The following is a 23,389-nucleotide window of genomic DNA, read 5'->3' as shown; positions in this document are numbered from 1 at the left end:
TGTCAAAACTCTTGAGATGGGAGTGTACAGTCAAATATGAAGATATTCTCTTTGGTTGTGAAAACAGAATGTATTTAAGAAGGTAAAAAAGTTGTAATGTTCAAAGAGACTCTGGTGTATTTCTGTCGAACATCAGGAAGGCACACAGTAATAAAGTCCACATTCAGAAGAGACACTAACCTCCTCACTCCAGAATACCGTACATCACTTCCGCCTCCACACACATGCGTACAAACGGCTTGTTACCCGCTGTAGGACCGTTCGTGCGCATGCGTGAATGTATCGCCTTCAGTCGTTCCGCGGGCCCTTAAGTCTGTTCCTGTGGCGCCAGGCGTTGTATCCGACCGTGGATTGTAAACGTGGTCACTGGTCTTTCATGTTTTGCTGACCTCTGCTCCGTGGGTTGGCGCTCCTGCGCAGGCGTGTGAGTGGGCGGAAGTGATGTGGTGGTGTCGGTGGCAGCGCTCGAGCGGCTTCCTGTGGGCGCTTTGTCTTAGTTTGTAACAAAGTATCGAAGTGAGTGGATACAGATCAGGTAAGAGCAGCGCCTTGTTCATTCATCAGTCATTTAGCTCCTTGTCAATGACTGTTGCACCACCGACACCCTGTCACCACTGACTTTACTCCTCTCTCTATTCCTTTCTGTAGCACCCAGGCAGGCCGCTTTGGTCCACGTCAATATCTCACTGTATCTGGGACGACTCAGTGTCTCCCATTATTCTGTCCACCTTTTCCTTCTGTAACGTGTAATCTGACTACGTCGAAGTTTGTTTATGTTCTTTAAGGGTTGTCAACGAAAATATATGCCCGATAAAGTTTTTGATCTGTTTTTTTTCTGTTATCTGTGGACCAAAGTATCTTTCTCAGAATCCTGACTACTGAAAATGCCGTGTTACTGTGGGCATTGTTGTTAGTTAGCAGTTACTTTTATACGTTTGTGCTTTAAGTAAGTTACAGCTAAGGTAAGGAATACAAATCTTTATTTTGAGTAGTGATGTTCGTAAATTGTGTTTATAACTCTCACATTTTAGTAGAACCTAGTCCTTGCTTTTTGTTTTGATTGTCGATTGAAGTGAAGTGTATTTGATATGTCAGTTTTATTTTGGTTGCAGCATATTGGTTAGTTATTAAAATGGTGTGCAAAGTGGGTGAAAATGTTACAGTTCATCATGGAGCTACTGGCTACGCTATGTTGAGAGGAAAGGGACAGTTTATCCAACTGGAATAACTGCTTCAAGTCTGTGAAGAAAGCAACTCTGAGCAATCATCCACCCTTTCGCAGTGCTGTGATAAAGGGTAAACAAACATTCAGCTGCGATCTGCATGAAGAATAGAGATGGAATTTTTGTGCAAGTCATTCTTTTTAGCTGTCACTCTGAGATCACAATAGTGATTCCAACTAGCAGAGATGTGCACAGTTGTGTCAACAATTCTAAACCTTGGTGAATACAAAATAGTTGAAACTTTTGAACTGACAGGTGATAGATATTTATCAAATAAACATACGTGCAAAGTACACTTTCCTATATTGCATGTAAGATGATTACATACATTAATGTGTGTGACTAAAGTAGTGTGTGGGACAATGGCATGTTCATACTGTCCCTACCTCTGGGCCAGAAGCTCCAGGTTGAAGTCCCATTTCATAACATGACCAGAAAGATGTGTTATAATGTGACCAGATGGGTCAATAACTTTAAGTTCCTTCTAGAATACCTAATTTGTTATCCTGATATTGTCTCAGACATGGCAGGATTTCTTGTATGTATTAGCACGCATAGTATTTTTAAAATATGCCTTTTTGTTCCATCACATTCTTAATCTCTATGCATTGGGGATTGGGGCGGTGGTGATGCACTAGACTGCAGCTCTATTATTTAATTAGATACTTGTATGAATGTCTTTTACGCAGTTTGCTCCAATTCTATGTTTGTGCTTTTAATGTTTAGCTGGTATTGAATTGTGAACAATATTCTGTTCCATTGTGTAATAGGTATCAAGAAGATTCCTGATTATTTTATGTAGAGTTTTAAAACACTTATGTCAACTTCTTGCAGGGAATTCTTACGATGGCTGACTTCAATAATATGAATGCAGATTTCTTCCAATCAAGTTATAGTATTGATGATCAAGGGCAAACATCTTATGACTATAATGCTGCAGGAGATCCTTATCAAAGCAGGTAAGTGATTGAAATCCCTTTCAACTGTTACACGCTCACCAGAAGCTTTAGTATTTTTCTATTTACTGCTGATACTGACCTGTATTGTAAGTACAAATGTGCAATTAATATCACTGACTGGGTTGCAGAAGAATGTCCTCATCTTAACTGGTACTTAGACTTGGTGCCGGTTCTGTATCTGCTGCAGACGCAGGCTATATCATTTAAAGAGGGACAATTTGGATGTTTACAATGTTGTCTGTACTATCTTTATAGCTCAAAGCTTTTATTATTCTAATTTGTAAAATAATTCCTTCATATGCTGTCCTATGTATAGTATGCTGAATGACCTCATCATATCCCGTTCTATGATTCGTCAGTCATTTAATTGGACTAATGCATTTCATAATAACATAACGCCTTTCAGTTCTTAGCCATGAAAATTAAACATAAAATAATTTGTCTGCATAAAATTCAGTTTTATACCTTGGTATTGTACGAAATGAAATATCTGCATCACTTCATCTGATCCTTTTTCTTTCCATGGCTTATGTCTCTATAAGTTGCATACTGTTTCAGATGAACACCAATCTATCAACTGCTCCACACTTGAATATTAGTGCCACTTTCTAAACTTATGGCGAGTATTGTGCAGTTCAACCAACTGATGCTCATGACGATGCATTGCCAAATTTCTGTTGGAGACTGAACCACATGTGTTAGCTGATTGGTTGATAGCTTGCCCATTTAGAGCGCAGGGATATAGAGAGCTTCAAAAGTGGGAGATGATAAAGCAAAGGAGCCACTGTTTAAGGAATTTGTCTGATCTGTTGTAAGATTTTTGAGGGGTCATTAGCTCTGTGATTGCAAACTTATTTTTGAGGCACAATGCTATGTTTGACTGTTTTTTCTCCCTGTAGATGTGTGGCTGCTCACGTATAGACCAGGGGCATGTGGATATACAGAAATGGCTAACATTAGAAGAGGCGATGAGTGGGAGGGTTGACTTGAAAGAATTACAACTTACTGCTTCCTTGCCCAAACCCTCCAGCCCTCCTGACTGCCCTGCTTACTGCTGCTCTGAGTTTGAGAGGTTTGGTGAAGCAAAAAGCGGGGCAGTTGGAAGCGAAGCAGTGTGCAGGAAATAAGTTGAAGAAAGTGTGTAATTTATTTTATCTTGTGCATCAATGTAATTAAAATATTTATTTAACTACGTGAAGATAATGGATAATTTGTCTTGCACCTAAAAGGAATAGGTACATGTAAGATTTTGAAAGGCTATAGAAAATTTTGTGATGTTAATTTTGTTTTACTTTGGTTTTGCATCAAATTATTGTTTTGAATACCTTGCTAATTATCCCTTATTGTATTTTTTCTTCTTCCAGGCCTTTGGTAACTTCTTAAAAAAAAAGAGTAAAAGATGAGTTTTTTTAAGGTCATTAACATTGGTATTAGTACATGTTACATTATTTCCACCTGAGGATGAAAACAAAATTCAGAAAGTACTTTGAACCTTGGGCAAAATAATTTTTGATTTCTTCCACTTTTAGTTCCCCTCACCAGTGTTTTCAGGTCTGCTGTGCATCGTGAATGGTTCTTATGTTGAGTTCAAAAGTGCCAGGACAGTGCAATCTTCCATGCCATTCTTTACAAAATAGGGAATGACATGGAAGATTGCAAAAAATGAGGTGCGTAATGTTGACTGTGAAAATGAATTTTGTCTTTGAATTTTGTCATTCTTTTTCTAAGTTAAAGATTGAAAATAATTGAAAGGGAAAGTAGCTGCTGTAAAGCCCAGGGAAATATAGTGCTGAAAATAGAATCTTAGAATGTTGCAGTATTGAAAGCCATTTGAGAACAAAATGTAGGAGCAAGAAGTAGATGTAGGCCATTTTAGTACATTGAGTCTTCTCTGCTGTTCAGTGAGATCATGGCTGATTGGATAATCCTCAACTTCACTTTCCTCCCTTTACTCCATAACCCTTGATTCTCTTGCTGATGAATAATCTGTCTCACCGCCTTGAATATCCTCAATAACCCAAATCTTAACAATTTTCTGAGGTAAAGAATTCCACAGATTCATTACACTCGGAAGAAATTCCTCCTGATCCCATGGCTTAATCTTTCTCTTCCATTTTTCCCCATAGTCATGCAGTGTTTTTCTTCAATTCTTTATCAAATTACTTTTTAATGTTGTTATTGATTTTTGTCCCACCTACTCAAAGGTAATACATTTTGGTTAGAAGCCCTACTTCTTAAAGGAGGAAAAGTCCCAAAGCATCACTAGTCTTTTGCTAATCTCCTTACATCTGTATCTTTTGGTTACTAACAAATTCTCATAATAAACCATGTGTCCTCATTAACCCAATTATTTTGAACTCCCCTGTCAAATCACTTTTTAATGTTCTTTGCTGTTTAGAAACAATTCCATTTTTGCTGCTCTTTCTTTCTAATTGAAGACAGTTTGGTTAATGGTTCTGCACCTAAAATCTCAAGTGAGGAGTGGAAACCTTCAAAGAGGATCTCTTAGCAAGAGGGGCATTTATGTTAAAAGCTGCAATCTAGTATGGACCACCTTTTTAGAAATAGAACTTTTGAAAATTTCAGCATGTAGATACTTGACAAAGATCTTCATCAGTACAGTGGCCAGGAACTCTGACAACAGGGATTTCTAATGTTCTTTTAAAATTTTCTTTTTGCATACAGGCAGTATGACAGTCAGACTCAGCAGCCTGGATATTTTTATCCAACAGGGTCACAACAGCCATACACAGGACAGATCTATCAACCTACACCAACCTTCACTCCCAGCTCTCCACAGTCAGTTTATGGCAACAGTTTTGAGGACGAAGCACCATTATTAGAAGGTAAAAATGGAGCTTTCTTGTCCTATGTAAGAACAGTGCAGAAAATAAATTCTGATAAATGTGTATTCTGAGTTGTTTGTTTTTAACTTTATGCCCACTGATCCAAAGTATGTATCAAAATTCCAGTTGGGTGGATCTTCAATTTCACGAGTAGGGGCAATGTTCATTAAACATTTCTGAAGTTGTATGTACTTTGTTTAACACTTGGCAGTGATCTGAAATTAGTACTAAGGAGTGCTTGAGTTCCTTTTATAATTTCACCATCCATGTTTACAATTTATTTTAGTCTTTTTAAAACTCTGGGGGTAGGGAATAGGATATTTGAGCAGGCATATAAAGCCTTACCCAGATGCACAGAGTATTGTCTGAAGATTTTTTTTATGCAAATAAAACAAAATTTAAGCACCCCTTGAAAACTTTGCATCTGTGTTATTCCCCCGCTCTCTTGTTGATGCAGATATATAATCCCAATATTCTTTAGCAAACTAGCAGTTGATTACTTTGAAACTTCAAAATTCAAAGCAAGAACGTTTAATTACTGGATAGGGAGAGCACTTGCTAATCTTTGTGACCCTGTGTTATGTTTAGGCTTGATGTTGAATATCTATTTTATTGCATACTTTGGGCTGCAATTTGCTGAGGTCAGCTATAGAACCTGAACTTGGCACCAAATAAAATTAGTAGCTGGAGCACAGATCAGCAATTAAACTTGTGACCTTCAGTTTTCGTGGATTAGGGATATACTTCATGGTACCAGTACTAGAAATGTTTTGACGACTTCTCAATACCCATTACTGGATAAAATCATACTTAACTTTTTAATGAAATCTAAAGAAGAATAAAATTTCTGTTAAATGGTTACGTTATGAGCATCAGCCCAGATATTTTGACGAGATGGGATGGTTGCAGTAGCTCAGATTGGAGTTGGAGGCTCGGACTGTGCAGAATTCATGGTACTGCTAGTTCCAAGGGAATTGCCAGAGAGATTTTGATCGTCATTTGGCCTGTATCTGGAAACGTTAGTACAAGTGTCTTAAAAGTCAAAGATTTCGGAGGTCTGCAAATAAGTTAAGCTTAAGGAAAAATTACCCAGGTAAAGTGAGAAGATTAAAAGCCCACTGTAATACCAGGGTAACCACTAAACAGACATATGTGCCCTCACCCCCCAAATGAATTGACCCCTTTTTCCCAGTGTTAGATGTGGAAAAACCAATCTGAGCCAATTCTGAATCAACTTGTTCCTGACCTGACCAACTGTAAACACTTGCCCATTATGTGTCTGATTACCCCTCACCTGTTGATACCCAGTATTCCTGTCTCTCTGTCTCTCTTTGCTGCACAACTCCCCAATCCCATTATACTTGCCCAGTTATTGAAAAAGTATCTGACTTTGTTTTGGGATGTTTAAACACAGAATACAGCTCACCTACAGTACTTGCACAAGGGGCATGGTTTTGACGATATCCTCCTCTACTGGTTAAGGGGATTCCTGGATACGTTTTCATTGTTTCATAACTGGAGGGCCCTGTCCAGGAATTTCCAGAGGAGAAGTGCATGTGTGTATGGTTTTTTTTTACCTGAAACTGAGTTTTTGACACTGGCCGGGCATTTAGGGCTGTAATGTACATAGATAATAATGGGTTAGAGTGTTAATTTCTATTTAAAACATCTTGCGTGTTTTGCTATTTTTTTCACCCGAAGTAGCAGTCAAGTTATAATCTGATCTGGCAGTAGTTTTATCATTTAGCCAATATATGGTTTAATTTGTGTTTTTAATGCCTTATTTGCCTCTGTTTTTCTACAATTTTGTAGAATTAGGAATTAATTTTGACCACATCTGGCAGAAAACATTGACTGTCCTCCATCCACTGAAAGCAGCAGATGGAACAATTATGAATGAAACTGACCTGGCTGGGCCCATGGTGTTCTGCTTGGCATTTGGAGCCACATTATTACTGGTATGCAATTTTCGTTACTTTGCTAAGGTACTAATGATGTATTTTGCCTTGTCTTCCTTTGGGCTTGAGATTCACAATACTGATGGTACCTTGCCTGTCTGATAATGGGTAGTGAATAAGCAAAAACTTTATCCATGTATTTTAGGAACACTGAAGTTTACAGCAGAGATTGAAGACAGAGTTCCCTTTAAAACCAACTCCAACCCTATTTATGAAATAGAAATTGGAAATATTGAGCTGGTCACGCAGCCTCTTTACGAGAGGAAATGGATTTAACCTTCCAACATAGCGGATTTATGTCAGAACTCACTGTCCTGTGACATTAGCTCTGTTTCTCTTTCTGTAGATCCTACCTCCATTTGTTGAATGTTTCCAACATTTTTGCTTATTCAAATTTCTAGTATCCACAAAATTTTTATTTTGATTCCATCCCTTTTACCTTGATCAATATCTGAAGCTGAACCAAACGGCGTACTTGATAATAACCTAAATTTAAATCCCAAATCTATTCTGTAACTGAGGTGGCCTGCCTCATTTACAGCACCTCTGCCCATGCTTGGCTATTAATGAAAGTCTTGTCATACTATTAATATGTTTGGACACAATTAGTCCAATGTTCTCCTGACTAAGCCTCCAGCTTGCATCCTCCATAAATTGAAGTTAATTTAAAAACTCTGTATTGTAACCTGAACCTGTTTACCCATCATTGCTGTACTCATTGATCTTCATTGGCTCCCGGCTGGAAGAGCCTTCATAATAAAATTCTAGACCTTGTTTCCTCCATGGCTTTGCAGCTCCCTATCTCTGTGATCCTCTATTAACTCAAAAACCAACTAAAATGCCTGTAGCCCTCCAATTCTGGCCCCTCGATCTGCCTGACCTTTGTTGCTCCATCATTGATGGCTATGCCTTCAGCTGCCAAGCCCCTATGCTCTAGAACTACCTCCCTAAATCTCCTGCTTCTCTACCTCACTCTGCCCCTTTAAGAAGCTCCTTAATCTTAAGAGTTATTTTAGCATTTTGTCTTGGGCACTTCTGTGTTAAACTTTGTTTGGTAATATTCCAGAAAAGAGCTTTGGGGTGTTGTGCTGTGTTCAGGGCATTTTGTGTTGTTATTTTATATATCTGAAATCCTGTGTGTTTTTCCACACTTCCACCACCTGTTTTGGAATTGCATAGTTAACAGTAGGTGAAAATCATTGTAATTCCAGAGTTGAACAAAACTATATTTAGATTTTTTTATATTTAAAAAAACTGCCCCGCTATCTCAGAATGTACTAATGATCTGACTTAAAATTCAGTGAATATACTGTTTAACCAGTAATTCTGTTTTGACCTTCCTTGATGTTTTTTGAAAAGGTGTTGTCAACCTGACTGAAATTGCCTGGACACCCAAAACTACTGTTCATTTCATGTCTGTATAAGGTCAGAGAAGCCAAACAAGATTTGTGATTTTGATTGCTACCCAGTGACCTTTGATTAGAATATGTCAATGAGCATTAGCTGAGGGAAAATGTATGGCTGTTCTTAGACATACGTAATTCCCTGTGACTGAATTCATACTTTTTCATTCGCTGTGACTGAAGTTATGCTAATCGGCCTGTAATTTTCCGTCTTTTGCCTTACTCCCTTCTTAAACAGCGATTTTTCTCTGGGACTGTCCCTGACTCTTGTGATTCCTGAAAGATCACCACTAATGACTCCACTATCTCTTCATCTATCTCCTTAAGAACTCTGAGGTGTACTCCATCTGGTCCACGTGATTTATTGACCTTCAGGCCAATCAGTTTTTATAGCACCTTTTTCTTTGGCCACCGTACTCAGTTTTCTAGGATTTTTGGGATATTTCTCATGTCTTTCACTGTGAAAACTGACACAAAGTAATAATTCAGTTTCTCAGCCATTTCCTTGTTCCCCATTACTGTCTCTCCAGTGCCATTTCCCAGCGGTCCAATATACATTTTTCCCCCTCTTTTGCCCTTTAGATATCTAAAGAAACTCTTACAGTCCTCCTTTTATATTACTGGCTAGCTTACCCTCATAGTTAATCCCCTCCGTCCTTATATCTTTTCTTTTGTTGCCATCTGTTGGTCTTTGTAAGCTTCCCAATTTTCTGGCTTCCCATTGCCCTTCACCACATTGTATGCTTTCTCTTTTGCTTTTTTGCTATCCCTGCCTTCCCTAGTCAGTCATGGTTGTCTCATCCTCCCTGCACCAGCTTTCTTTTTCCTGGAGATAAAATTTTACTCTGTCCCCTGAATTACTTCTAGAAACTCCTGCCATTGCTATTCCACTGCCTTTCCTGCTAGGCTCCGCTCCCAGTCAATTCTGCTCAGATCCTCCCTCATATCTTCGTATTTGCCTTTATTCAGCTGTAATACCATTACCTCTGATTCTGTCTGCTCACTCTTGAATTGCAGTTTACACTCAATCATCTTATGATTACTACCTTCTAAGGGTTCCTTCACCTTAAGCTCCCTTATCAAGTCTATCTGATTGCACAACACTAAATCCAGTATTGCCTGTTCCCTAGTGGGCTCCAACACAAGCTGCTCCAAAAAAACCCATCCTTTAGACATTTGACAAATTACTTTCTTGCAATCCACTACCAACCTGATTTTCCCAGTCCACCTGCATATTGAAATTCCCCCATCATCACTAACTTTGCCTTTCTTTTCTATCTCCTGGTGTATTTTGTGCCCCAGCTCCAGACTACTGTTTGGAGGCCTGTGCATAGTTCCAACTATTTTTTTACTTTTGTGGTTCGTCAGCTTTATGTACCCAGATCTACACCGTCTGACCCTACTTCATTTCTTACTAATGATTTAATTTCATTTCTTACTGATAAGGCAACCCCACCCCCTTTGCCCGTCTGCCTATCTTTTCGATAGGATGTATATCCTTGGATATTCAGTTCCCAATCCTGATCGCCTTGCAGCCATGTCTCCATGATACATACCACGTCATACCTGCCGATTATGATCTGCGCCACAAGCTCATTTACCTTATTTCTTATACTGCGTGCATTCAGATATAATGCTTTCAATCCTGAATTAGCCGTCCATCTTCTCATTGTCATGCTTGAGCTTTGATTCCGATCTCTGTCCTACTTGTGTCCGTGCTGGAGACTCTTAATAACCTCTCCTGAAATTCTTCTTTCCCATCATTTTTACATATTTTTCCCCACAGTTGAATCCACCCCTACACTTGTTAACCTGCATCTTTGCTCCTCACTGGGGAGGTTTACCCTTTCCTTCCCTCAACACATTCTAGTTTAAATAAGCATCAAACGAACTGCGGATGCTGTAAATCAGGAACTAAAACAAAGTTGCTGGACCTTTGGTTCTGAGGAAGTGTCACCGGAACCGAAACATAACTCTGTTTTCTCCTTCACAGATGCTGCCTGATCTGCTGAGCTTTTCCAGCAACTTTGTTTTATTTTCTCATTTAAAGTCCTTTTGACAAGCCTATTTACCCTTTTCCTGAGAACATTGGTCCCAGCTTGATTCGGGTGGAAACCGTCCCATCAGTACCGATCCCTCCTGTTCCAATACTGATGCCAGTGTCCCATGAAAAGGAACGCCTCTTTTCTGCACTACTCTTTTAGCCATGTGTTTATTTCCTTATTCTCATGTCCCTATGTCAATTAGCATGTGGCTTGGGCAGTAATCTGGAGATTATAACCCTGAGGACCTGTTCTTTAATTTTGTTCCAGCTCCTGATGATCCCAGAACAGGTCCTCTTGCCTCTGTTGTTTGTTTCGACATGGACCGCAACAACTGGATCCCCCCACCTCCCTCTCCAATACCCTTTCAAGCCGGTCAGAGTTAATTCTCAATACTTTCTGCCCCATCATATTCACTGGGTCGGACAAGTGAAGGCAGCGTAGGGTTAAGTGTGAACTTCTAATACTGCTTTGAACATGTTGTTTTTCATGTAAAAGAATTGCAATGTTATGCTATAGTTCATCTTACAAATTGATAGTTTTAGTACTGCCCCAAAAATAATATCAAAACTAGGTTGCATTACCTTGTGATTATGTCAGGTATTTCTATAAGAGAGGACACATTGCCTTTTTAATTCCTTTGTAGGTTGGTAAAATCCAGTTTGGCTATGTGTATGGGATCAGTGCTATTGGATGCCTTGGTATGTACTGTTTGTTGAACTTGATGAGTATGACCGGAGTGTCCTTTGGTTGTGTGGCCAGCGTTCTTGGATATTGCCTGCTTCCAATGATTATCCTTTCAAGCTTTGCTGTGATTTTCTCTTTGCAGTAAGTATCTACCTGAGCAGTAATGTAAACTATTTAATGTAACTTCCTTCAGACAATGTTTACATGTAAATATAAAAATGTATGATGTTAGCTGTCTAATTTTGAGGCATTCTTGTGTGAGCTTTACTTTATATTTATGTACATATTGGATTATATATGTTAAACTTATATATACACAGTTCTGTTGCAGAATAGAGTAGGCATGGAGATTTGCTTATATTTAGGATTCAATGTTGTCTTGCTACTAAAACCTGTGCAGTCGTGCAATGTCTTAAAGTGCATGCTAATATGAAGACTGTGCAGACTTAACATGTCAATTGATTTAATCTGTAAAATACTGCAAATGCTGTGGGCCCTGACAAGACTTTGGCAATAGTAATGAATGCATATGGTCCGGAACTAGCTGTGCCCCTAGAACGCTGTTCCTGTGTAGCTGCAACACTGATATCTACCTGAAAACATGAAAAACCGTTCTGATATGTCCTATCCCCAAAAGAGGAGAAATCGAATCTGACTACTTATTGGCCATCAGTGTCCTCTCAATCATCAGCTGATGGGAGGGACTGTTAGTAATATTATAAAGCGATACTTGCAGACAAAATAAGCTACTCATTGATACTCAGTTTTAATTCCACCAGGGCCACCAACCTGCTGGCTTCATTTCAGCTTTGGTCCAAAAATGGAAAGAGATCTAAAGTCCAGAGGTGAATTGAGTGTGATTGCCCTTGACAACAAAGCAGCCTTAGATTTAAGTATGGCATCAAGGAGTCCTAGCAAAACCGAATCAGTGGGAACTTGGGAAGCTCTCATTGGAGTCATACCTAGCACAAAAGATGGTTGTAGTTGTTTAAGGTGAATCATCTCAGTCATAGGACATCACTGGAAGAGTTTCTTACAATGTTGTCTTAGTCCAGTGATCTTCACCTGCTTCATCCATGACCCTTCCACTGTCATGAGGCCAGAAGTGGGCTTTTCCCTGATTATTGCACAATGTTCAGCACTCTTGGTAATTTCTGAAGTAAAAAAGTTGTCCTTAACCCTATGTAGCAAGAGTTGAACAATATCCAGACTTGGGCTACTGAGTGATGAGTAGTATTTATGCCAAAGAAGTTCCAGACAATGATTCTCTCTGACTGAGACAATCTAACTGTATGAGGCAAGGCCCATGCTCCAGCTCAGGCCCATAACTGAGACCCTGGCTGATGTCAAGCAGCGAACGGAGGAGTGGCAGAGGTTAACAAAAAGATGGAACGATGCAGTAAAATCTTGCATTATATTCAGTATTTCAAGATGGTGTTGGGAGTATGGCGACAGTTTCCACTTTTGCATGCAAGAAAACACTTTTTTTCCTTAGATTTTCATACACATGATAATAAATCTAAATGTAAATCTAATCTTGATACCTGCACATTGAAAGCTAACTACGGATTGCTAATGTGTGGATTGGCAGAGCCAAAATTCATGACCATCAGGTGTGCAGAAGTATTGTTGGAATTTAACCAGCTAAATCTGTGGAAGCTTACCAGACCTGCGGCTTCTGCCACCAAGACCACCTTGTCAATGTGAGGTTATACTTGTGGGTTTTTGTGTTCTTGAGATGCTGCTTGGCCTGCTGTGTTCATCCAGTTCCACACTTTGTTATACTTGTGGGTTTATCTGGAGAAATGAGAAGAATCCTAGCCTCTGTATTTGCTTCTCTGTGCCATCTTTGATCCAAGTTGATTTGGTCAGTCATGAGCAGTGTTCTGGCGAATGTGCTTGGTTTAAGTAATTAATGACTACATGTGTCCTGGGGTTTTATCTAGATTTAAGCTTCCACCATCAGACATTGGGTCTTTGAATGTCAGTTAATGTCATTGAATAAAAATGAGACAACCAAAGAATGTGTTATGATTTTCTTTTGGAAAAGCAGATTTATATTTTTGGCAATGTCTGTGACAGACTAAAAGCTTCTTTTGTAAGCTGCTAAAGCTCTGCTGTCCAGGGTTAGAGTCCACAATATGATGAGGTATTAAACGTTTAATTTGAAAAAAAATCCAAACCTCGTAACTGCCCAGCAGACAAGACCTGTTGTAAAACAAATTTGCTACTTAAGGGAGTTTGATTTCTTCAGGTAGAAATGTTAGTGGTATAAGTCTTGAACAGTTTAAACCAGGAAGCTGTATACATGCAAAGTATGATTAATTAAAATATCTCATCGCTTTCTGAAGCTACTTCACATGTTAGTGTCTTAGTTAACTAATCATTTGTTGCAGATGTTAATATGATTGTGTATCTACATTACAGCGACAATAAGTGCCCAAGGCAGGTGGTAAATGTCTATCATCATTGATTTTACAAGCATTATTCAACAATATAGTAAATATGAATATTTTTCTCAACGCTGAATACTGTGGAGGAATTTTATCAATCCTATGTTTTTACATAACTGTTCAGGCTTTCAGTAAAGTTACTTATGTGAAATTTAGGGAAAAATTGTATGTCTCTAGACCATGTTTGCACTGCCATCTGCTGGGAATGATCAAGACTACATTAGCTGCCTTTTTGATTGAAATGGATGTGAATTCCTTATGTTCAGTTGTACAGTGGGAAATCATGTGCCGTATATGTGTTCATAGTATTGTGACAAAATTAGTAAATTATATGCCAGTAAAGATTTTGTGTGGTTCAGACAATTGTTGCCTAAACCAGAAAGGCAATTATTTAAAAATATTTCATGAAGAAGACCTAATCTTATTGTTCTTTTTCCACCAGAGGCATGCTGGGTGTAATTATTGCTGCTGTAATTATTGGCTGGTGCAGTTTGTCAGCTTCTAAGATCTTCATCTCTGCCTTGGCTATGGAGGGACAGCAGTTACTTGTGGCATATCCTTGTGCTTTGTTATATGGAGTTTTTGCCCTTATCTCAGTTTTCTAAATGTTTTTGTGAATGGCACATGGTTCCATGTTCTGAACTCAAGAAAAGAAACGGATGCAAGTCTCAAGTATCATTCAAGTGGTTTAAGAACTTTCCAGATGCCTGCCAACAAAGTGGTTGAAACTCTTGATTCCAAGTTTCTGGGGAACAATTGGACAGATATTTTGTGTTCTTAAATTCCAGCTTTAAATGCTGTAGTAAGAAACCCAGATTGAGGGTGTCATGAGCACAGATTGCTAATTCGAATGTTTTGTCTTTGCTTTCAACAAAATGGGTTTCACTGTCAGGGATTAAAATGTATCAAATGATTTTTCCTTTATCCTGTAAAACAGTTTCATTATAAAATTTTGATGAAATTACCACAGGTTCAGACATACAATTTACATTTATTGTAAGCTGGGTTGTTGGGATCGCTGGAAAGTATTCCTTCGCGAGCAGTGTAAATAGAGAAATATTCAGTACTCTGATATTTATATCTGTAACAAGAACTGAGTGCAATACCAAAAAGCAAAATTCAATATTTAAATCAAAATTCTATATCCATCAGTTCCTTTTGGTCAATGGGCCACAATAAATTTTTCTTGAGAGAAAGAAGTTCAAATACTGGAGAAAAAGAGGAGTTAGAACTCGTGCTGTACATGAAGACATTGTCAAAATGAGATCCCATTGTGAAGAGAGTAACTAAATGTCTTGCTTTACAGTGTAGTTACAATTTGGAAATTTGTCATTATTTTACAGTGTTTATCTGGCCCATGGAAATAAATAATCATTCCAGTTTCAATCTTCAAATTTCAGATAGTTTAGGTTTTTTTTTAAATTGTCTGTTTATTTTGTTTCTATTGTTTAAGCATCTTGCCTAATCAGTACATTTGTAATAAATTGGTTAATCTGTCATTCAACACATGGTAGTGCTGTTATTTTACCAGCAACTTGGTGGAATCCTTTGCTGCACTGGGCAATAGAATTCCCTTTGGAAGTACTAAGGCTATCTTATTTTATTACCGCTGTACTAATAATAAAGGCAGCATGTCTATTAACCATAAATTATTGTTCAATATCTAGCATTAACACTTTTAGATTCTTTATAAAGTTAGGAGCAAAGCTTTTATTCTTACGCGTGCAGGCATGAGGTTCATTGTTACTTTGTGTATTATGTTTGATAAAAGGAATATGTACTACAAAACTTATTACTACTAATTGCTGTAATTGTAGAACAGTGAATGTTTTCATTGCAAGTTTTAAACTTCGACTATTTTGAACAGATTCCAAAAACAGGAAGCCAAATTTATTGCACAGAACTGAAATATAAACCCTGTTCATGATCAAGACTTCATTCTGCCCCGGTGAACTTAACGAAATGTTGCAATTGATAATTTGATGTATGTATAATTAGAGTGCACAAGAAGGCAATTTGTCCATTGATATGTTAACAGCAACTTAGAAATCGATGACAAAGCTCATGCAGACTGTTTCCAACTTGTTGGTGATGTAGTTTACCATCTGATTCAGGGTTGTCTCTGAAATCTGTAAACCAGTACAAAGCAATTTTGCCAGAGACATATAATTATCCACTACTTTGTATTGCAATTCCCAATCTTGGTTGGCTTTAACAGGTAAAATGCTTTTTGTTTAAACCTATAGCGGCTTCAACTTAATTAGCATGACTGTGATTGTCTCAGAACATAGACCTTGCCTGTTTTGGTTTTTATACAAATCTTTAAACTGATTTGTAGTTCTTGGCTGTTACATGATGCTCTTCCACGATATCTGCCTGTTGACATTCACCATCTGTGCTCATGCATTGATAAAAGACCATTTGAGTAAGATGCTCCATGGCAATGTGCACCTGTGGAATTTTACACCATAAATCAATTGTCAAAACTAAGTACCAGGCTTTTCTGCAGTGGCCAGTGAACTCAGAATAGATATGTAGGTATGTAAGGCAGTCCCTTTTTAAAATTTTGAATGCTTCACTTTAAAAATAATCAGCAGCTCAGTTTTGTTTTAAATAAAGTTCAAGGTTAGTTTATTATGCAACTGTTCCTCAGTTATTTCTGTAAATTAGTTACTAGCTAATAATTATCTGCAAATTTTAAGGTAATGATAAAAGTTATGAGAAATGAGGTCAGTTTGCAAGTGGTAAAACGAAACTTTTCAACAAAGGGATACTCTGGCTGCAACCTAGAACATCTTGAAGACATTAAGATAATGGGGTTCTGATAATTGAATTTGAAGACTCTAGCTTAAGGCTGCCAAAGTTTAGGAACTACTTGTGGGAGAAGAAGAAGCATTAAATTCCATTGCAATGGACACAATCGGTTGAATAATTCAAAACTGAACAGTTCTGTCCTATGAACACAGCGGCACGGTGCCTCAGTGGTTAGCACTGCAGCCTCACAGCGCCAGGGACCCAGGTTCGATTCCAGCCTCGGTAACTGTCTGTGTGGAGTTTGCACATTCTCCCTGTGTCTGCATGGGTTTCCTCCGAGTGCTCTGGTTTCCTCCCACAGTCCAAAGATGTGTAGGCTAGGTGGATCGGCCATGCTAAATTGCCCATGGTGTTCAGGGGTGTGTGGGTTATAGGGGGATGGGTCTGGGTGGGATGCTGCAAGGGGCGGTGTGGACTTGTTGGGCCGATGGGCCTGTTTCCACATTGTAGAGAATCTAATCTATTCTTAAAAAACATTAGTGTTTATGTATTATCATAGTTCACAGTACAATGTGTTTTGGACTGTTTGAGGTGTAGTAACAGTTGGACACAAACATGCAACTATTTAACTGTGACTTCGACTTGCGGAAGATGAATTTTGGATGATAGCTTCCTGTGCGTAGAGGTCTCAGTCATCATTTAAAAGAAAACTTATGCTAACTTTGTCAGTTGTCACAGTTTAAATGGTGTTTAGGACATTCAATCTTCCCTTTCATGTTGTGGCTTTAAGTTTAATGGAGATGTGTTTAGTATTGAAAATGTTGATGAATGTTGTCACTTCTTCTGTATGAATCCAAATACCTCATTAGGACAAAACAGACACAGAAGCTAATGGTATCATACGAGTTCACCTAATGATAAAGGTGTGAGAATGTAAAAGCACATCAAAAATTAGTACCTGAGAATCAAAACATAGCCCTTGAGAAAATCTTGAGTTTTGGTGCAGAAGAGGGTGATATATTTTGACCCCTCGCACAGTAGCTGGTTTAGTGCAGTAGTCCTTTTAACTGATTTATTTTGGATGCTTTCCTACCTCCTAGCTGTTGGAACAGTTACTGTTTCTAGCTGTTTCTCATGGAGGGGTCAGATGGTATTCCTGTCGAGGCTGTCATCAGCCAACTTTTATAAGTCAAGGAAAATGACTGGAAATGCTAACTTTGAATCATTGTTCCACAAAGCATTAGCAATTGTGCTGAGATTCCTTGTGATGTCCTCACTGATTAAATTAGATTAGATTTCCTACAGTGTGGAAACAAGCCCTTCGGCCCAACAAGTCCACACTGCCCCTTGCAGCATCCCACCCAGACCCATCTCCCTAAAACCCACACACACCCCTGAACACTACGGGCAATTTCGCATGGCCAATCCATCTAGCCTGCACATCTTTGGATTGTGGGAGGAAACCAGAGCACCCGGAGGAAACCCACGCAGACAGGGAGAATGTGCAAACTCCACACAGACAGTTACCCGAGGCTGGAATCGAACCCGGGTCCCTGATGCTGTGAGGCTGCAGTGCTAACCACTGAGCCACCATGCCGCTCACTGTTCTGTGTTAACCAAAACAAAAGTTTTGAATCTTCATATCATTTGAGGTTTCAGTGGATTGTCCAGGAGTCTTTGAAGCACTTATTGTGCCTTGATTATTCTGTTAAACTAACATAATCTGTCTGCTTGACTGTAGATGAATCCAGAAATAATGCCATATGACTTCAGTCAATTTGTAAGATATGTTGTGTCCATTTTAAACAGATTTAGTTTTCTTTACAAAAGAATCTAAACATCTGTGACAGTGCATTCATAAAAAATGTCAGTTGAGTGTTCTGTAATTATGGTTTAATAATTTTGAAAGATATCTTCAAAACATATATTTAAAAGGCTGTACAGAACAAGATTGTTTTCATTTTGAAACTCAGATCATGGCTTTTCTCCCAGAATATTTTTGATGTTGTCCTTGGTTGACCTTGAGTGCAAAGGTGCATGGCCTGTGGAGATAATTTCTAAGAATTTGCTCTTGGTGAAGGTGCATATCCTCTAAGCATTTCATGGCAAAACGCGAAAGCTTTGTTCCTATAGATGGTGAAAAACAGGAGAGAGGAATTTCCTAAGTAATGAGCTGCTGTTGGCTGCATTGTATTTGGAGTAGCAGAAAGAGAAAAGTGGAAACTTGCAGAAAAGGGAAAGGCATTGGGGAGATCTTATGGTGTAGTTGTAATGTCCCTACCTCTTAGCCAAGAGGCCTGGGTTCAGGTTCCACCAGCTCCAGCGATGTGTAATTATATTTCTGAACAAAATATAGAAAAATGCATTGGATATGTGAAAGGAATATGATAAATGTACGTGACTGAAGATAACATTCAATAAAGTATCATACTGGAGGCCAGTTACAAAATGCAGACAGATCGAATAAGCAGAAATGTTTCAGTGCTGATGATAAGTTGGTTGGCAGCTTGGAAACAAGCAGTTAGGCTTAATGTCACTGCCATAATCACATCAAGCAGAAGTCTTGCTCTGCTTTACTTCCAATTAAACAATGACACCAAGAATTTTGCATTGCGCTACCATACCTTAAAATGCTCCAAGACTTTTGGTATGATTTCTCAGAAACATCTCTAAATTCAATAACAATCCATAGTCATTGCTGTTTCTTATGGATTTTGAGGAATAACTTATAGTAAGATGATTATTTGAGATTACTTTTAAAATGTATAGGGTAAGTTGCTTATTGTGGCCCCAGCAATCATAGGTTTAAAAAAAATAGAAACATAATAGAAAGGAGCAGGAGGAGGCCTTTTGGCACTTTAAGCCTGCTCCGCCATTCTTCACCTTCATGACTGATCATCTAAGTCAACAGCCTAATCCTGCTTTCTCCCCATAACCTTTGACCCCATTCACCTCAAGTGTTATAGCTAGTCACCTCATGAACTCAATCAATGTTTTGACGTCAACTACTTTCTGTGGTAATGAATTCCACCGGCTCATCACTCTCTTTAGGTGAAGAAATGTCTCCTCATCTCAGTCCTAAATTGTCTACCCCAAATCCTCATACCGTGACCCCTGGTTCTGGACACCCCAATCATTAGGAGCATCCTCCGTGCATCTACCCTGTCTAGTCTTGTTAGAATTTTGTAAGTCTCTGAGGTGCCGTCCCTAATTTGTCTGAACTCCAGCAAAAACAATCCCAACTTAGTCAATCTCTCCTCATGCATCATCAGACCCACCATTCTTGGAATTAGCCTGGTAAATCTTCGCTGGCATTACAAGTATGACTGCACACAATATTTCAGGTGTAATCTCACTCAGGCCCGATACAACTACAACAGAACATCCCTACAAGTGAGAACAGGGCTTTGTTCTTTAGCGATACTGCTAATGAAAAGTTAGCTTTAGCAAGGCTCTGACCAAATGAGCAAGACTTTCTTGTGGGCTTTGAGACCCTGATTTTGGGGTGAAATGAAGGCCCATTTGTTGGCCGCAGGACTGGGTTTGCTATTTTCTCACAGATTGTGGCTTTGAAGCTTCAAGTAGCTCTAACAGAAGAACTGGATAATGCAGAGGAAGCTTGGAAAAGGTGAGGATTGTGTTGTGAATTGGGAATTTATTACTAAAGGGCCTGAACAGATTTGTTTTAATGTCAGCAGCTTGGACTGTAATTTTTGATTAGTGTCTGGTATATTTTTGTGGCAAAGTTTTTATGTAAAATAATTCATTGAAATGATTAATAAACCTGACATTTAGACACTTTACCTGGTCATTCTCAATCTCCTAGGAGCCCTAACAAAACTACAGTCAGTGGGAATTGGGGTAGAGGTAGGGCACTGCTCTCTGTTGGTTGAAGTCATGCTTAGTACAAAGGAAGATGGCTGTGCTTTTTGGAGCAGGGTATTCCTCGGCTTTTCATGGCGAGTAACTCATTACCTAACTTTCCAAAGTCTCCATCATCTACAAGGCACAGTGACAAGTGTGATACCTGGATGGGTGCATTTCCAACAACACTTGAAGTTTGACAGCACACCGTGCTTAATTGATACCATATCTGCAAGCATGCAGTACTTCCATCACCTGACACTCAGTAACAGGGTGTACCATCCAAAAGATGTGTTTCACAAATTCACCAGCTTCCTTGGATAATACCTTCCAAATCTGTGGCCAGTACCATCTGGAAGTACATGGGTGGTGGATTCATGGCAACACTACTCCCAACTAGTTTTCCTTCAAATTACTGTTAATCCTGACTCGAAAATTTATTGCTGTTCCCTCAGTATTATTGGGTTAAAATCATGGCACTTCTCTCTGACAGCATTGTTGGGGTACTGGAGCAGTTCAAGAAGGCAGCTTTCCATCACCTTCTCAAGGACAAATTGGACTGGGTAATGTTTTCCCCAGCCATTGGCTCCCAAATTTCATGAGCAAATGAATGTGAATGAAATATTGAGCACAGCAGTTTGTACTTTGTGATGGGTACTTTTTTTTTAAACTTTGTACAGGCATTCTGTCTGAATATTAATTTAATGCCAATGTTCTCGCAAAATCAAATACTATGAATACAGGAAACTAAACTAGAACAAAATCACTTTGCAGGTCAGGTTGTATTTTTGGAGAGAAAAACAGTTAACATTATTTCAATAAATTTATTTTACAATTTATAGTTACTAGTTGTTCTTTCCCCAAGGTTTAAATGTTTTGTCCCATTATGCTGTTTCATAAGCATACTAAATGTTCCGCCACTTTGTACTGTTGCAAACTTGGATATACTCCTTGTGGATTGGAAGGCAGGATAAAATGAGTGGGGTGGGGTTGGGGATAGTGGTGAAGGGTGTATGGTCCCTTTACAAGATGTTGTGCTTTTTAAGGCATGGAGATTTTTTAAATAAGTGTCTGTAGGTAGTAGAAGATGGACAGAGACTTTTTGCAGTTGAAACATTGTTTCAAAATGGCTGTACTATCAGCACACAAAGCAGCATTTTTACTGAGGCAACGGGTATTTTAACTTAGCCAATTAATTTAAACCAGGCCCTAGATACCAAAACCCAATTAAATTTAAAAATCTGATGGTTTTAACAGCCTAGGACCAATCCTATTGTAAGAAACTAATAGGCATCTAGAGTATTAAAAACAGGGCATTTGAAAATTGGTGCAGGAGTCAACTATCTTCTGCTAAGGAAAGTCACTAGCTCGCTCCAATCTCTAAGCTCTGATTAAACACCATCTAAGTTAAAGTACTACGGTACTCTTAGCTAATATTCCTGACAGAAGAATTCAATGAAGGTGTTCCTGAGTGGAGGACAACAGAGAAGGCAAAGAACATTTGGGAAGATGTATCCTGGCTGTAATTTTGAGAGTGTTTTTTTTTAAAAATTAATTTTATTTAGATAGATGTGATCTGTATCTATTGGAACGTAAACCATTAGTTTTTTTTCTGTTTGGGAGTAGTTAGTAGTTAAGGGGCAATTGTTAGTTTTATTTAGTATTCTGTTAATTCGTTCATGTTAGAGTTAGATAAGTTGTTATTTGTTGATTAAAGAGTAGGTAAAATGATCTCATTTCAGTTAGTACTCCTTTATAACAGATTGGGAGGTTAGAGGCAGGTCATACCACTTTTCACATTTTCTTTAACAGATTATGAAGTGAGGCAAGCTTCTCTGTTTGTTTCACTCATCGCTGGTGGGGGAGGGGGGTACACCTCTGTGTCATAACAGTACTACTTATGCTCTTGTGTGGAGTGTATCCTCCATGGAGCTTGAACATTTCTTCTCTCAACCAAATTTTCAGTCTATTTTACTGTTTTATAATCCCATTTTATAATCCAAAAGCAAAGAGTAGTGGGAAACTAGTAGACTGGGAAATCTTTAAAGGCCAACAAAAAGCCACAAAACAAGTGAAAAGAAAAGTAAGATAGATTATGACAGTAAACTAGCTCAGAATACAAAAATAGGCAGCAAAAGTTTCTGTAACTATGTAAATTGTAAAAGAGTGGCAAAGGTAAACATTAGTCCTTTAGAGGATGAGAAGGCCAATTTAATAACTGGGAATGACGAAATAGCCAAGACAGTAAACAGTTATTTCATGTTGGCCTTCAGTGGAAGGCACAAATAACGTGCCGAAAACTAATGGCAAGGAGGTTATAGCAGGTGAGGACCTAGAAACTATCATTATCACTAAGGAGGCCGTGCTGGGCAAGCTAATGGGGCTAAAGGTAGACAAGTCTCCTGGTCCTGATGAAATGCATCCCAGGGTACTAAGAAGTGACGGGGGAAATAGCAAATGCACTAGTAATTATTTACCAAAATTCACTGGACTTGGGTGGCTCCAGCAGATTGGAAAACAGCCAACGTGATGCCACTGTTTTAAAAATGGAGTAGACAAAAAGCAGGTAACTATAGGCCAGTTAGCTTAACTTCGGTTGTGGGGAAAATGCTTGAATATATCATGAAGGAAGAAATAGCAAGGCATCTGCATATAAATTGTCCCATTGGGAACACCCAGCATGGGTTCATGAAGGGTAGGTCATGTTTAACTAGTTTGGTGGAATTCTTTGAGGACATTACTTGCATGGTGGACAATGGGGAACCTGTGGATGTGGTGTATCTGGATTTCTAGAAGGCATTTGACAAGGTGCCACACCAAAGGCTGCTACATAAGATAAAGTTGCACAGTATTACAGGTAATGTATTGGCATGATGGATGATTGGTTGACCATTAGAAAACAGAAGAGCAAATGGGTGTTTTTCTGGTTGGCGGTCAGTGGGTAGTGGTGTGCCTTAGGGATCAGTGTTGGGACCTCAATTGTTTACAATTTAAATAGATGATTTGGAGTTGGGGACTAAGTGTGGTGTGTCAAAATTTGCAGATGACACTAAGGTGAGTGGTAGAGCAAAGCGTGCAGAAGACACAAAGTCTGCAGAGGGATGTAGATAGTCTGAGTGGGCAAAGGTCTGGCAGATGGAGTACAATGTTGATAAGTGTGAGGTCATTCATTTTGCTAGGAATAACAGAAAAAAATAGAC

The 23,389-nt window shown here is 38.8% G+C and overlaps 1 protein-coding gene across 2 annotated transcripts; it reads left to right on the top strand.

The window, feature by feature from the left end:
• The first annotated feature begins 255 nt into the window (after nt 1-255).
• yipf5 (Yip1 domain family, member 5) lies at nt 256-16,542 on the top strand. Of its 2 annotated transcripts, XM_048543276.2 has the most exons (6): nt 256-535; nt 2,058-2,182; nt 4,868-5,028; nt 6,841-6,986; nt 11,078-11,259; nt 14,014-16,542. In XM_048543276.2, exons 2-6 carry the CDS (start codon nt 2,070-2,072, stop codon nt 14,174-14,176), a joined length of 765 nt encoding a protein of 254 aa, XP_048399233.1. In that variant the 5' UTR covers nt 256-535; nt 2,058-2,069; the 3' UTR covers nt 14,177-16,542. The 2 variants fall into 2 exon arrangements, with proteins under 2 accessions (XP_048399233.1, XP_048399234.1); XM_048543277.2 differs by lacking the exon at nt 256-535 and having other exon boundaries at nt 2,077-2,182; nt 4,915-5,028.
• The last annotated feature ends 6,847 nt before the right edge of the window (nt 16,543-23,389 follow it).

The sequence above is a fragment of the Stegostoma tigrinum genome, chromosome 13 (assembly GCF_030684315.1).
Source record: "Stegostoma tigrinum isolate sSteTig4 chromosome 13, sSteTig4.hap1, whole genome shotgun sequence".
Classification (NCBI taxonomy): Eukaryota; Metazoa; Chordata; class Chondrichthyes; order Orectolobiformes; family Stegostomatidae; genus Stegostoma; species Stegostoma tigrinum.
The sequence above is the reverse complement of the archived record's forward strand: the minus strand, read 5'-3'. Positions and strand labels throughout refer to the sequence as shown.

Coding starts and splice junctions, on each gene's coding strand:
- yipf5 (XM_048543276.2), top strand. CDS start 2,070: ATGGCTGACTTCAATAATATGAATGCAGATTTCTTCCAATCAAGTTAT. Junction 5,029..6,840: donor CGAAGCACCATTATTAGAAG/GTAAAAATGGAG, acceptor ACAATTTTGTAG/AATTAGGAATTAATTTTGAC. Junction 11,260..14,013: donor GCTGTGATTTTCTCTTTGCA/GTAAGTATCTAC, acceptor TTTTTCCACCAG/AGGCATGCTGGGTGTAATTA.